This window comes from Cygnus atratus, chromosome 5 (assembly GCF_013377495.2).
Source record: "Cygnus atratus isolate AKBS03 ecotype Queensland, Australia chromosome 5, CAtr_DNAZoo_HiC_assembly, whole genome shotgun sequence".
NCBI lineage: Eukaryota > Metazoa > Chordata > Aves > Anseriformes > Anatidae > Cygnus > Cygnus atratus.
The window spans coordinates 5,057,426-5,072,110 of record NC_066366.1 but is presented as its reverse complement, the minus strand read 5'-3'; the positions used below and the strand labels follow the sequence as shown (position 1 = coordinate 5,072,110).

At 36.8% G+C, this 14,685-nt stretch overlaps 1 protein-coding gene across 1 annotated transcript in view; it reads right to left on the bottom strand.

Annotated features, from left to right (window-relative positions):
* The window catches only part of OTOG (otogelin), a 109,486-nt gene that overhangs the window by 71,446 nt on the left and 23,355 nt on the right, over positions 1-14,685 (bottom strand). The window contains exons 16-23 of the mRNA XM_035550201.1: positions 11,210-11,342; positions 10,056-10,233; positions 8,460-8,584; positions 6,823-7,035; positions 5,188-5,353; positions 4,653-4,727; positions 2,318-2,361; positions 753-906 (exon numbers count right to left, since the gene is read on the bottom strand). Coding sequence (XP_035406094.1) covers positions 753-906; positions 2,318-2,361; positions 4,653-4,727; positions 5,188-5,353; positions 6,823-7,035; positions 8,460-8,584; positions 10,056-10,233; positions 11,210-11,342 — 1,088 coding nt within the window. The remainder of the gene's footprint in view (positions 1-752; positions 907-2,317; positions 2,362-4,652; positions 4,728-5,187; positions 5,354-6,822; positions 7,036-8,459; positions 8,585-10,055; positions 10,234-11,209; positions 11,343-14,685) is intronic.

Here is a 14,685-nt window from a genome sequence, read left to right as displayed (position 1 = left end):
GAGCGCAGAAAAATTTACATGTAAATGAGTGTAGGCCCACAGACTTCACCTGAGCTGTTTCAATTCAGTTTGACTGAGAATCTGGCTTTTATTCTTTGTTTTTGGGATGCTCTCAAGTTACCAATGTTAATTTTAGAGTGACAATAGTCAAAAACTTGAAACTATGTTCTTATAGGACTAAATACCATCCAAAACAGGACAAATACATAATTATTACTTTTATCTTAAAAAATCTCTCAACAATAGTGTTTGATTCCAAAAAACAAACAAACAAAAAAACCAGCTCATTTACACATTTTCAGCATAAATTCCTGAGACTGATTAAATACCCCTCCAAGGGAGACTACACTGCAAACAATGTCTAGGGATGAAGAAATATGTCTCCCTTAGTGAAATATTCAAAAACCAAGTTAGAGAAACATCTACAAAATATTATGTAATTCATATGAATCTGCTGTAGTACAAGGCTTGAATCAAATAGTTTCAAAACCCTTTCTATATTCCTGCTGTGTTGTTTTTATTATTGTGAGGTATTAGATCTTTGACTCCCCCTGTCTTTTAGATTATCATTTCTTACACATTCAATAGCCTGTACCTTTTCTGGTAAGCCTTCACGAGCAGAATGCTCACTCCTTGACACCTCAAATTCTCCAAGTAGTAATGTGGCACATCTTCAGCAGCATTAACTACTCAACCACTACTGAAGTTAGTCATCTATGTTTGTACACTAACATACAACACAAAATACTCACCCTGGTGGGCATACACAACCTGAAACGCACGGAAGGTGTGCTGAGAAAGTGAGGTTTAGCAGTTGATTCTCACAAGTTCTCTCTCTGCTGAGTTCAGCATCAACTTGTGGATTACTACAGTTAATATAAATCTGTCCAACTGGGCAGCTGTGTGCTGCAGGAAAACAAAAAAAAGACAAACACATTAGTCTTCACATCTGAAATTTTGTATCCAATACAGGTATGAGATAAATTATTTAAACAGATAACTTTATTGCATGATTGCTTTTGCGTTGTGCTTAGCATTACGTGCAACAGGAATATCCAAAGCAGTTGTGGAGCATTAAAGGAGTTTTGATTTGTTGTGGTTTTATTATTAAGATTTCTTAAGGAGAGGGGTTCTGGATAATTGCCAATCAGCACGACTACCACAATTGCGTAGGGGAAGAAATTTCAGCTAATGGCCAAAGACTTGGCAATTCTGGAACTGAAAACAAATAAAAGCCTTTCTCATTGAAGCATAAGGACCACCATCACCATAGTCTAGACAATAATATGTAACAACATACAAAATATGCTGTAATAGAGAAAGTATTTGTTACATTCTTTTTCTTATGTATGACTTTTTTTTATATATATTTGTTCGGGGTTTGTAGAGGTAAAGAAAATTTTCTGTGAAAAATTACTGCCAGCGTTCAGTTCCTAAAACCATATTTAAGTTCATATACATTACAAAAAAAAAAAAAAAAAAGAAAGAAAATTGCTCACATTTAACAGGATTTCGGACAGTTATGCTGCTGCTTGATACCAGCCTTGCTTTCAAGGTAAACATATAACTTCTAAATCAGGGATCCCATCCTGCTAATTACTCATTTGTATATATTGCACAATCTTTTACTACACTGTGTTGGGTCTGTCTAGGATGAAGTCACCTTTCCCTGCAGCAGCCCACACAGTGCTGTGCTCTGCACTCGTTGATGGAACAGCACTGGTATCACTCCAGTGTTGTGTCTATTGCTGCATAGTGCTGACACAGCATCAGGACTCCCTCCAAGCCCCCAAGAGCCAGCAGGCTGGGGGTGGGCAAGTGATGGGGAGGTGACATCGCCAGGGCAGCTGACCTAAACCAACCAAAGGGATATTCCATAACACCTGATGTCACACTCAGCAATAAAATGGGGGGCTCTCGTGGGGGAGTGGGCTGTCCTCCTGAACAACCGCTACACGTTTTGAGGCCCTGCTTCCCAGGACGTGGCTGAACATCGCTTGTTGATGGGAAGTAGAGAATAACTTTTTTTTTTTCTTCCTCTCTGTGCTTCCGCGTGGCCTTATTGTTTCTTTTGTTTCTTTTTCTCCCCATTCCCTTTCCCTTGAATTAAATCATTCTCATCTCAAACCTCGAACTCTTTGTGTTGTATTTTCTCCCCCTTCCTCTTTGAGGAGGGGGGGAGTGAGAGAGCAGTTGCGGTGGAGCTCGGCTGCCCACCCGAGTAAAACCACCACGTACACATAAAGAGTTTCACAGAGATTAGCAGATATATGTTCAGTACACCTAAAGTAATTTCTCCCTCTACTTCTTCACTCACCAATTATGTTGTTATCACAATTCATTACTCCATCCCTGCAATGGCTGCAATAAAAATACATGAAGATGTAATGAGAGCCAGAAAGATGTGAAGTATTGTTGTCTTCTGTATAATAATGAAGCGTGCAGTACAAATCAATTAAAAAAGACTACATGTTTTCACTGAAACTTAGAACCAAGAAGAAAGTACATATTGCATAAGGGTAATTAATTATGTTTCAATCTTTTGCTTTCTGTGCGACATAAGATGCAGGACAAGGCCTAAAAATAGCAACAGTCGCATAGTATAAGTGTTATTATGAGCAGTTAAAACACTAGGATTGACACAAAAATACCTACAGAAATTAATCACTATACTGCTCCCAAACAGATTAGTGCAGTAATAGCAAACCAAGCCCTGTTCATAATGGGATCGTCATAATCTAGAAAGAAAATGCAGCAATTAATAGAAAAAAAACATATTTATATAGTTACAGCAAGGTACCCTGTTCTGGGCATACACTCTTACGTGAACATTCATGATACTGTTGTAACCATTCAATATTTTTTCTTCACCAGCAGCTTAGAACTCTGCTGGAAAGCAAGCTATCAGCTTATGTGAAAATGTTGACAATAACAACAGTTGTACATACCCACAGGTAAAACCCCAGTGATGAATATAATACATTCACAAGCTATTGAGACAGCAACAAATTTTTTGTACTGAACTGGGCTGACTTTTCTCAAAGCAAAACACAGTAAGAGCATATTGATACTATTGGCTTTTCTCAGCCACTCCTATCACGAATCATTAACAAACTACCCATGTGGAAATGTCTTACAGTATCATTAATTTTTATCTCATTTATAATGAAGTCATTTGAAGAAATTTGTTTCAATTGTTTTAGAATTCTTGGCTCCCAAGAGGAAACTGAATTGCACTTGTTAATTTTTATACACGTCCCAAACTGATCTTGATTCTGTAATATGATAGGAATCTAGAGGAGCAAGTTACTGTGATTTTCTTACCAGAAATAACCAGAACCATCTGTTCATAATCAGAAACCAAAACAACCCCAACAATTCTATGCTAATGAAAATTACAAATAGAAAAAGTAAGTTAGTATATTATGAAGCTTCTAATAACATATCTTTTACATTGCAAAATATTGCACAGATGAGAACAGACAACAAGTTTTCCCTACACGAGATGCTACAGCAAAGAGAACAAGTGAACTACATAAAACTCAAGCCTTCTAATAAGATATTGTATGCAAGGAAGCATTAAATAACATAATATGGCCCACTCCTGTCTGATTACAGCCAAACTAGTTTTTAGTTATACAAAACAGTAGCAAATATGATAGCAACTACTAGGGAAAAACACAGTAGTAGTGGCCTCAGTTCAGGTCCTATGCTTCACTAGAAGAGGACCTGAGCCAACCAACTTCAACACTATTCTTCCTTTTTTTTTTTTTTTTTTTTTTTCCCAATAGTGAAGATGCCTCCAGTACACCTGCTGCTAGTCAGCTAACAAATCCTGAATTAGATTCTGCATGTACTACAGACACTCTGTTGTTACATTCAGGGTTGTGTGCACGCTACAAAGAATTGCAGGTAAAGTATTCTAGCTCAAGGGCTTGGATGTAACTCAGCCAAAAGACAAAGCAGTACCAAAGGGACCAACAGGGAGGCAACACAAATGCTAGCATGTCAGCATCGCAGTCAAGACGTTTTTAAAACAACTGGTTGAAAACAGTCAGACAGAAAGGCTACTCCATAGACAAACAGAAGAGGAAATTACATTTTTAAAGTGGAAGTTCCAGAGCAGAGGCACTTGAGAAGAAAAATGAAGATCATAATTGTTTCTAACAAAATCACTGTGTTTGAAAGCTTTCTTCTCAACGAACCTATATACAACCTGGTTAAAAACATTGCAAGTAAAAGTCATGACTGAATAGATAGAGATTTCTTGTTCTATCTTAAGGCCCAGTAGCTGTATGTATCAGTAGATGTATTTTAATAAACATGTGAAACATAAACTGCCAAATACCAATATAACTCCACTGAAATCAATGCAAAGATAATTTTTGCTTGCAGTCATTTCTTAAAAAAATCCATTTGTGGACAATCGCATGATCAGGGTGCACTCAGACAAATATTCACCACAGCATAATTAATTAGCATAATTAAATCTCAGAAAGTGCTGGAGTTTTCTGTGTCTCTTCATGGTAGCATGGATGCACATAATAGCAGTAGCTTTTCTTTCTACTCTGCACTTCAGTATATTGGACTGTAAGCACAGCAACCTGAAAACATAAGTCCTCAAGAAGTTCTGTCCAAAACAGCTTTCTTACCATTTGCCCAAAGATGTGATAACATTATCTCCAGGGGGATAGTCAATTCCTTGAAAATAACAAGGACATTCATTTCTGGAGTAGAAGAAAAAAAAAAAACAACCAAAAAACTGTTGTGATTACCTCATAAATTGAAAGTAGAAAATTCCCCTTGACTTAATAATTGCTATTCAAATTATTATTTTTTTTTTAACTGCAATAAATTGACCTAGATAACTGCCAATATATACTGCCATATATCTCATGGCATATCAATTAATAACAAAGCAGAACCTCCCTTATCAATGGACATCTTTGTATTTCTCACATACAGAGGTAGTATGTAACAATTAGGTTTGGTGTCATTGGATGAGTTTCAGTATTACAATAGAACAATTTTTGATCAACATAAAGGTTCTATGTAATTCTAAGACCCTGACAATTTTGCAAATGCGCAGCATCTACAGGTTACACGTTTATTAACTTTTCACTCTGAATTGTAAACGCAGTGGTGTGAAATAGCAACTATGACTATCAGAATTGCAACTTCACCTACCTCTCTACACATCTTTCAGTCTTGGAATTCAAGTACATTCCAGAGGGACAAGCACAGCCTTCAATACAATCACTGCTGCAAGTTTCTGGCACAGACAGTGCTTGGCAGGTTCTGCCACAGGTAGATACACAAGTACTGTACTCCTTTGTATTTTCACATGAAAGAGCTGTCCAAATGAAACAACGCTCTCAAATTACTGTGCAAGAGACTCAAATACCTCCCAACTGTTTTCTGATAAACATCTCTACTTTCATTCGCAATTACATTAAATTCCACTGAAATTGCTATCTTGGCACCATGCTGTGTAAACTAAACAGATGTAAATCCACAGTAATAACAAGTACAATGAAGTCTGTGCAGTTAATCCAGATTTATACTGGAGAAACTGGACAATTCAAGGTTTTTGCCTCTGACTCTGAAAATGCGTAGTTCTCATGCACAGGCTTTGGAAAACTCGCAACATCTTAAAGGGAACATTACAAGCAATAAATAAAATGTTTGCAGCTGTTGCACAGTACCATCATATGTTTTCTTATCTATCCTATAAAGCCCTACTTAAAATAAATTCAAGAGCTTGAAATATTAATAAGAAAACATTTTAAACCCCACAAGCTTGACTTTTTACATATGTTCTTATAAATATCTACTTTTTTTTTTAAAGCAAAAGAAAATTAAATGTTTTGAAACAGATTCATTTAGTAACAGTGAACACAGCCATTCATGCCACAATGAACTCAAGCAAGCTGTTTTTCTTTTTTTTCTTTTTTCTTGTTTTTTTCCCAGATATATAAACAGATCAGCCAGATCGGATGAACTTCCCAACTTCCTCTTTATCATGCATTATGACATGGATAATTACACAATGTGATGAAAATTATCAGATGTCAAATTGCTGAACATTCTTTAGAAAAGATTTTCAGCCTTGCTTTTGGAGCCAAGCCTACCAACACATCAGGGGGTTCAGTTAAGGGCTGCTTTACAGGTTCCCTAATTTTATAATTTTTAAAAATGCATAACAGCACTACATCTCCTATCAACATCTTTTGCATCACTTAAAAAGTTCATATAAACTGAAAAATAATATTTTCTACTCCTCTACTGGTTATTCATTACAAAGCAGATAACAGAAGTCAGCTTTGGCTATCTCCATAGTATCTGTTGTCCTCCATTCATCTTCAATTAAAAATCAGCAGTTCTCTACGTGTATTTTCAGCACTTTATACTCACCTTAGTTTCACAGACAATGAGAAAATAACCTCTTGGAGATGGTCAGAAAGAGTGGAAATTGAAAACAATACAGAGAGAATTGCTATATACACCAACATAGCCTTTCATCTCTGTCAAGGGTTCATTTAAAGAATTAGATAAACCTAACATCTACAAAAAAAAAAGAACAAATGTATTTACGCAGCTAGTGACTAATGGAAATGTGGGTAGGAGAAGACATTTAAAGACATGTTTCTTTGCAAGAAAAAGAGCCTTATCCTACTGTGATAGAATTATCTTATCTTACTGTGATAGAATGACAATCAGAAGATAACATTAGAATTAATCCACTTCTCTCATTTCAAAGTTGATATTAATTCAAAGACTCCAAAAAATAATTATTAAGAGTACAAGTGAAAGGCAACTCACCACAGTCTGGGACACCTCCTCTGAAATCTATTATAACTCCAAATCTTTGGCAATGATGAGCATAATGGGCCAGAGCAGAGCAAAAACAATTCTGTCCACATTTGCACGTGTCTCTTCTGCACTGCTCAAAATAGGGAATGGGACTCAAATAGGGGTAGCATGGAGCAAAAAGTTCTTTCGTAAGGATGCTACAAGCCTCCGCTGCATAAGAAGCTACACAAATAACAGATTAAACACTTTCAGTGGGGGAGTTTAAAAAGACTTGGAAGAGAAAGTGTTTTCTATGCAATGCAATTGTTATTAGTTATGTTAATAGTTATCTACTATTGCCATATATACATCGCTACCTTTCATATCAATACAACTATACAACAGGACAGAAAAAGTTAGCTGCTCATAGCTTTGAGTTTGTTCTTGGAATGGTTTTAAGCCATTTGGAAAACTTACAATATGCAGACAGTGCCTAGGTACAGACTCCTATCTTTAAACTGACTCAATGATGAGGGTTAGGCACAAGATGCCAGATACTAACCACTGTATTTCATAAACACACAGAAGATATTTCTCGTTTCAGTAATTCCCAGTAACTACTTCAAGTATGTCAACATTTTAAAGAATAATCTGTTGTTACCCATTGTTTCACATTGGCTAAGGCTGCAACCACTTTAACTTGTTACACCAACTCCAAACAACACTCATCTTAGTATTTCAATTCTGAATGCATTTCATGCTTGTGCAATAGTGGTCAGGATAATCAGAATGATACATTAACGTACCCAGAAAAAGAAAAATTGACACCTTCTACAATAAAAGGGAAATGAATAAACTAAGACCTCAAAGTTTCCTTTCCAGAACTTCTGACTTCCTATACTGACCACTGTTTTTTCTATGCTCATGTCCAAACCATTAAGAATTTTTGATTCTTAGCACTGCACATTGTATAAATACTCAGAAGATTGGACGATTTCCTAGCAGGAAATACGATGATTTCCTATCACAACTGAAGTTACAGGCAAAATTGTAATGACCATTTTACTCCTGTATCTTGTCTAGAAGTGTGTACAGTCCAAGATGACAAGTGGTAGTAATTCTGAGAGGAATATAACTGATGATCTACCAAGTTCATCATTATTAAATAACGTTTTTAATGGCTAGATATGGTTTTCATTGCATCAGCCACTATATCATGCTTCCCCAGTCAAACCCTTTCAGCCGAATGTAAAGGCTGGCAGAACATATTGTTCTATTAGTTTTTCTCCTCCATAGCACACGACTGGAGTGTTTCATTTTCTCAGTATTTTAAAAATGAGTACTGTAATACTTTTGAGTCTCCATCCTAACTAGCAGCATCACCAATATTAGACATACTACCAACCTTTAATGTCTAGCTTTGCACACTGCAACTGCAAACTAGAAATAAACAGGGTATTTCAAGTGCTTATGCAAGTAGCAGAACATTCTTAAGCAATGCACTACATAATTTGTTAGGGGATTGAGATAAATAAATATTACTCCATTTTTCAGCAGGGAGGACTGGTGGTTACTTTTCCTGATCAAAAAAGGAAACCCAGCACAGATGTAATAAGTAGAAATGCATTTGTCAACAATATTAACAATATTTGACCATCACTGCCCACCTGCCTGTAGATGAATATCACATGGATCCATTTGTGAGCTATCGTGCACAAGCATGCATGCTGATGAAGTTTTCCATGCGTTTCCAAACAGCTGTGGTGTGCTTTCAGTTACTCCAACTGGAGATCTTTTACAAAACAGAAGTCAGTCACAAAAGATACAGTGAATTTACAGAATAGTCTCATTTCTACTACCTTCCTCACCAGAGCTGACTGAAGCTCCCCTTCCACTGCACTTTTCCCCAAAGCACCGTCAGCTAATGTTTCAGGGCTCCTCTCTCTCTTTCCAGGCAAAGGCCCAGAAAAGAAAGAGAAGATGTGCTTCGGAACCATTAGATATTCTGTATGAAAGGATGGATCAAAACAGACCTAGTTCCATTTTCACAAGAGAGCAAAATAAAACACTGTTGTCCTCAAAGTCTGCACTCTCTTATTCATAATTCTGCCTCCTAAGTGATACCTGATCTATTCTGATCTCTCCTCTACCTACAAATTCCTGTCTGTTCCTGGTAGCTGACTTCCCAGGTTCTCTACTCCCTGCAAGAAAGAGGAGGGGGTAGAAATCCAAGGGTCCAGAGATATAGCTACAAAAGCAATTAGATACCATTAGGCCCGGGTAAGCGGAGGTGCAGCAGAAACTGAACACAGAGACTTTGATCGAAATAACTAAAGGACGGTAATATTCTGTACAGAGAATGATCAAAACTCTGCACTTAAATATGGTGTATCACACACTAGATAAAAGATGCTATTAGACATAAAACCAGTAATACTATTGGTGGATGTGTTGCACAAGACACCACTGTCTATGGAAAGTCTTTTTAACTTTAAGAAATTGTGAATATATATATATATATTTTAATATGTGGAACTACTATGGAAATTTTTGCCATTTTTCTATCAGTTCTGACAAATTCCAACTTTGAGACACTATCTCTCCTGCTTCTCCTGCTTTTTTTTTCCCCTGTTGTTAACAAAGTATTCTGTCATGCTCTAAATTCACATTCTCCTTCTCCCCCTTCCATTAGGCTGCTTCATCCTCTGGAGGCCAATTTATTTAGTATCTGCAGGACATGTGCTGCTAGGAAGCTGGGCATAAACTCTAAGATTGATTGTGATGCTCAGGCAGCTCTGACCACCTTTCAATGCATTACAAGTGAAGCTCAGGCAACAGCCAATTCCTGTTGATGGCCTGCAGGCACCGAACAATGGAGGCTCTGTTGGAGAGAGCAGATTATAGCTTGTAGCAGAGAACTGGAGCTGGACAGACAGAGACTTTCAGGGAAGGGGGATAAAGTTCCTTATATAAACCAGTCCATCTTTTGGACAAAAACAATCAGATAAACTAGTCCTCAGTAACGGTATATATTTCACTGTATTTTTATATTCAAATACTCTAAACAAAACATGTTTTGAAATTGTTTGAAGGTACACATTTTCTTTTAGCGAACCATAACCTACTATCTAACCCACTAACACCAAACTTCAAAATAAGGTATTTTTGTTATCCCCCTATTCAGCTTCAGCATATATTTGATCTACCACTCTAACTGCAAATATTCATGCATTGGCAAATAAAAATCTTGGAATTATTCATACAAAAAGTCATCTTCCATATTTCCATTGAAGGTTCCACAAAGGCCAACAGTATCATCCTTCCACCGTCCATCAGCTTGAAGATAAAGCCTCAGTCCTTCTCTGTCATACAGTATCTGTAATCCAATGTTTGTCTTTACTTGAAGAAATATAGAGGAGAGTTTCCGTATTTCAAATAAATCTAGTGAATAAGAACAGAGATTGTTGAAGGGCAAAGGAAACCTGTCTATAGTTTGCATTTTCTTTCTTGTCACATCACTTTTTTTTTTAATGTCATTCTTATATACGGCACATTTTGTCCTACTCTGGCCCCATTCTCCCCAGATTGTTCATTTATCCCAGAAGGTTATATGGGATTCAGACTTTAAAAGAGAAAACAAGAAACTAATGATAGTAAAACTCTTTGACAAAGCCAAGATACTCCAAAGGTTAACTAAAAGTAAATCAATTTAAACATGCAAACACTGCAGATAATATTCTCATTCACTTTTAGACAACCTACTCCTAGCAGCAGCAATTTTCTTCCTGGATTAAATCCCTTTTGGGGAATTCTCGAGAAGCCAAGTCTCAAAGGACATCAAATAAACTAGAGATTTGCATATATCACACTCACTAAAGCTAACATTGATCCTCACAGAACACAGTCCCATATTCATATGTAGAACACTTGATATAATCTTCCAGAGGGAGAAATTTAAAAACTCAACGAAGAAAAAAATAAAAAAGTTCTTTTCTGAACATCTGCAGATTACATGCAAAGGGTAAGAGAGGGCTCCTTCCACTTATATTCACTCAAGTTGTTTACAAAAAAGGGAAGAGAAATTAGTCAGGAATCAGAAAATTTCCCCTCAGAAAAGAATTAACCAGTCTTATAAATGTGAAGGATGGCATTTGGGCTCGTTAGAAACACAAAATATTCAATCTTAACATAAGAGACACTAGCTCAGTATATGCACAACAATTAACATCAAAGCACCAAGTACATCAGCAGGTAATTTGTGAAACATTTGGTCAAAGATTAACAACGTTAATATTAACAATATATCACTTAGCTTTATTATGTTAGCAATACCGATGACATCACAACATATACACATGGCATTAAAATACTACTTCAGTGCTTGATAGGTATTATATGCTCATATATTATTCCTTACCATCTGCATAAGGCAGGTTAATTTTGTACTGGTCATATACCAAAACGTCTCCTGAATGAGTCAGAGTAACTTGCCTCTTGGGGTCCTGTTTAAGAATAATGCTGATTGATTGGATACATGATCCATCCTGGTTCTACAAAATAAGGTAATTAAAAATATATTTGATTTTAAGTAGGATGCATGTTAATAAGAGTGCATGTAAAGTTACTAGGGAGAAATTAAAACTTATGAGCTTTATGTTGGTTCTTAGCAGAGTGCACTTGTAAAACATACAGCTTTGCAGCTAAGATAAACAAACAAACAAACAAATTTCTGTATTTCGAAAGTATATTTAAATACAACTCTACTATGTTATGCTAACACAGCTCAAGTGGGATTAGGAGAGAGATTTAAACAACTCTTCCATAGCTTAGTACAAATACACCTGCAATTCATGAGACCCACTGAAACAAGACCCACTGAGGGTGAGTTCCTACTCACAAACAAGGCTGCATTATCCACATGGCAGTGTACAGAAGTGTGAATTTGTACTTCTCCTTAATTTAAAACATGCACAGATTCTTTTAAAGCACATTTAAGGTGTACTTGTTTTTTAAAGGCAAACAGTAATGGAAGACAGAAGCATCTTATAAATCATTATTTAAAAACAGCATTTAAGTTAATTATTTCTAGGGAAGAGTTGTGGAGTACGCTCATAAGTTCCCTGGATGAATACTGAGTTAAAGAAAGGCAGCATCATATCACAGTATCCAACTGGCCTGACTTGCTTATTTTTATTACCATTGCTTATTCCTACCACCATATCAATTCTCTAAGTCAGTCAAAAATATCATTTAGGAAAACCATGAGAAGGAATACTGTATTTCAGTCAGCATGAAACATTCAGAAAAAAGAATCCTAGATCAACCTCATATACCTTACCTACGCTCATCTTCTTCATTGGCACTCAGTTGTCAGCATTACCAAAACCAGCTAGTCAACTGAAATCCTAAAAGCAAAGTATTGGGACTTACATCCTAAGGTCTCAAAACAGAAGGAAGCTAAATGGCCTACACAGGAAAGTTTCACAAGAGCTTAAAGATCAAGAATCAAATTCAGGTTAAGCGCTTTCATCAAAACTCAAGTCAACTACGGTACGTGTTCTGTGTGAAAATAGATTTCTTTCCATTCACAATTTTAGTGCATTATTTTCACATTTCTAAGGAACTTTAATACCTATGATGGCATACAGACAGATTTTTTTATTTATTTATAAACCTTCAGCTATTTGTTTTAACTTCAAGAATAAGTGTACTTTGACCTAAAACCACTGAAATTATTTTTGGAGGTGGAAAATTCCCAGGACGAAAGCAAGACATGAAAGTCTAATACAGCCAAAAATTTCTAAACTTTAGCAGAGGGAAACATCCAAATAAACAGTCAGAATTGCCTATGAGACAGCCTACGAAAAATCCTAAAGCAAGTCCTGAAACTGGCTGGTACCTAAATGAAATCTCAAGCTACTTAGTATTCCTGCACGTTTCATGTTACAGGAGTGATCTTCAAGTAGACGCCACACAGGTGGGAAGCAGCACAAGTCTGAGGCCTATTGAGTACTGAATGTTTCCAATGTATCACAACAACAAATACACCTGTACTAAATAACATGGCAACTAGCCAGAGAGATGATTAGCACCAGTCCGTTCCTATCAGAGTTTCTAGGTCAGGACTTCCACCTTTCAGAATAATTATCTGTACTTGGGCTTTTAGTACCTCTGGGAAAAGAATGCTTATTAATCACAGAAGACCATCAGAAGTTTTTTATTAGAATGAATTTAATCACTCAACAATTTTATGAGAAAAATGTTCTGTCACAGAGGATCAGGCACAGAAGTAGACAGAGATGTCTTGATGTCACCTCAGCATGCTGTAATTTACCTTGCTACATCCTGAAAGACATCAGAATCGTTGTCCACCCTTACTTTCTCTTTGCTCCAGGAACAAACTAAATTTCTGCTAGTCCTGTTATATTCTTACCTCTTTGTTCTGGATTCAAAGGCATCATCTTATTTACATTGGCTTAGTCGTTTTGGGGTAGACAAAGTCTGCCTGTTCCCACAAAGCAAAGGGGACAGCACTCAGCTGCTGTTTTGTCTGTTCCAGCTGGCATCACAAGGCCTTGTACCCATTCAAAAGGTATTCAAGAACAGTGACAAAACAAGGCCCCATCACTTTTGGCATGCTATTAGCTCATTTTACTCTAATCTTGATAATCTATCTTTAATGTCTCATAATGTCTTATGTATCAAAACACATGCAGACACGTGAAACCACCCAAAGAGTGACCTAGGTCTTTCTGCTGGAAATTGTTCGTTGGTTAGTTTCCAGTCCTGAGCTGCATTCCAGAAACATCCAGCAGAGCTGCAGGAGGTTGTGCTTCTCAGTCTCACTGCCCGCCATGAAGATGCAACTGTTGATGAAATAGTAAGATGCCAAGCATCTTCAGTACTGAAAAAGGCACTGAGCAAGACTTCCTTAAAAAATCCCTGCCTTTGGACAGTCAAGATAGCAACAAAACTATATTGTGATTAGCACCATTAACAGCACAAACTGAGATAAAGGTTTTCATTTCAAAGATTTACACTCCCACTGACTTGCACTGAAACTTGAATGACATAGGGCAAATCTTGTCCCACTTGAAAACAATCACTACAGCTGCCAGGGTCTCTGAAAAATACTAGGTGGCTCAGAGATGCTGAATGAGAACAGAGATCATCTGTCAGTCCTTCAAGTACCACGGGCACAAAATTACACACAGTGGATAGTGAAGAATAAAAATCATTCAAAAATTCCATGTCTCTAAATACTAATGCAATAATGGTCTTTCATCAACAGTTGTAATTATAGAATGAAACTTAAAAATATTGAATTCTAAGAATACAAAGCTATTTCATCAGCTCAGCCAACTCTCCTAGACTAATGGCAAAGACAACATCTGCACTGTGAAGCCATGCTCTGGCATCTTATCTTGTTGCAGCTTATTTAATTTCTGTGCATATCATTTAGCTGCAGTAACTATAAATTCATAATTTTGCCTACCTTTTAAGCCGAAAATAAAACATACCAGCTCCTACCCACAAACCAGAGCCAAGAGAACAACTCTCCATAGGATATACATTGCTGCATGCTGTCGACAAAAGCTTTATTATTCCTTCACACTGAAACTGAAGGAGATATTCCACCTGACAATTATTCTGTGTTCCAATGAACTGCTCCTTTCACAGCAGTGCCCCTGCCAACTTTCAGCAGGTGTTTCCACAGGAACGGACATTTCTCTCACTAGACTTAAAAAAAAAAAAAAAAAAGGCACAACAACAACAAAAAAAATATCTTCAGAAGACTTTCTCATCATACAGACTACAAAGCCAGTGAGGTTGTCACCTGAAACTCAGATAAAGTTAAGCTGTGCTGATCACTTGACCAATTCTCCTTCCAAA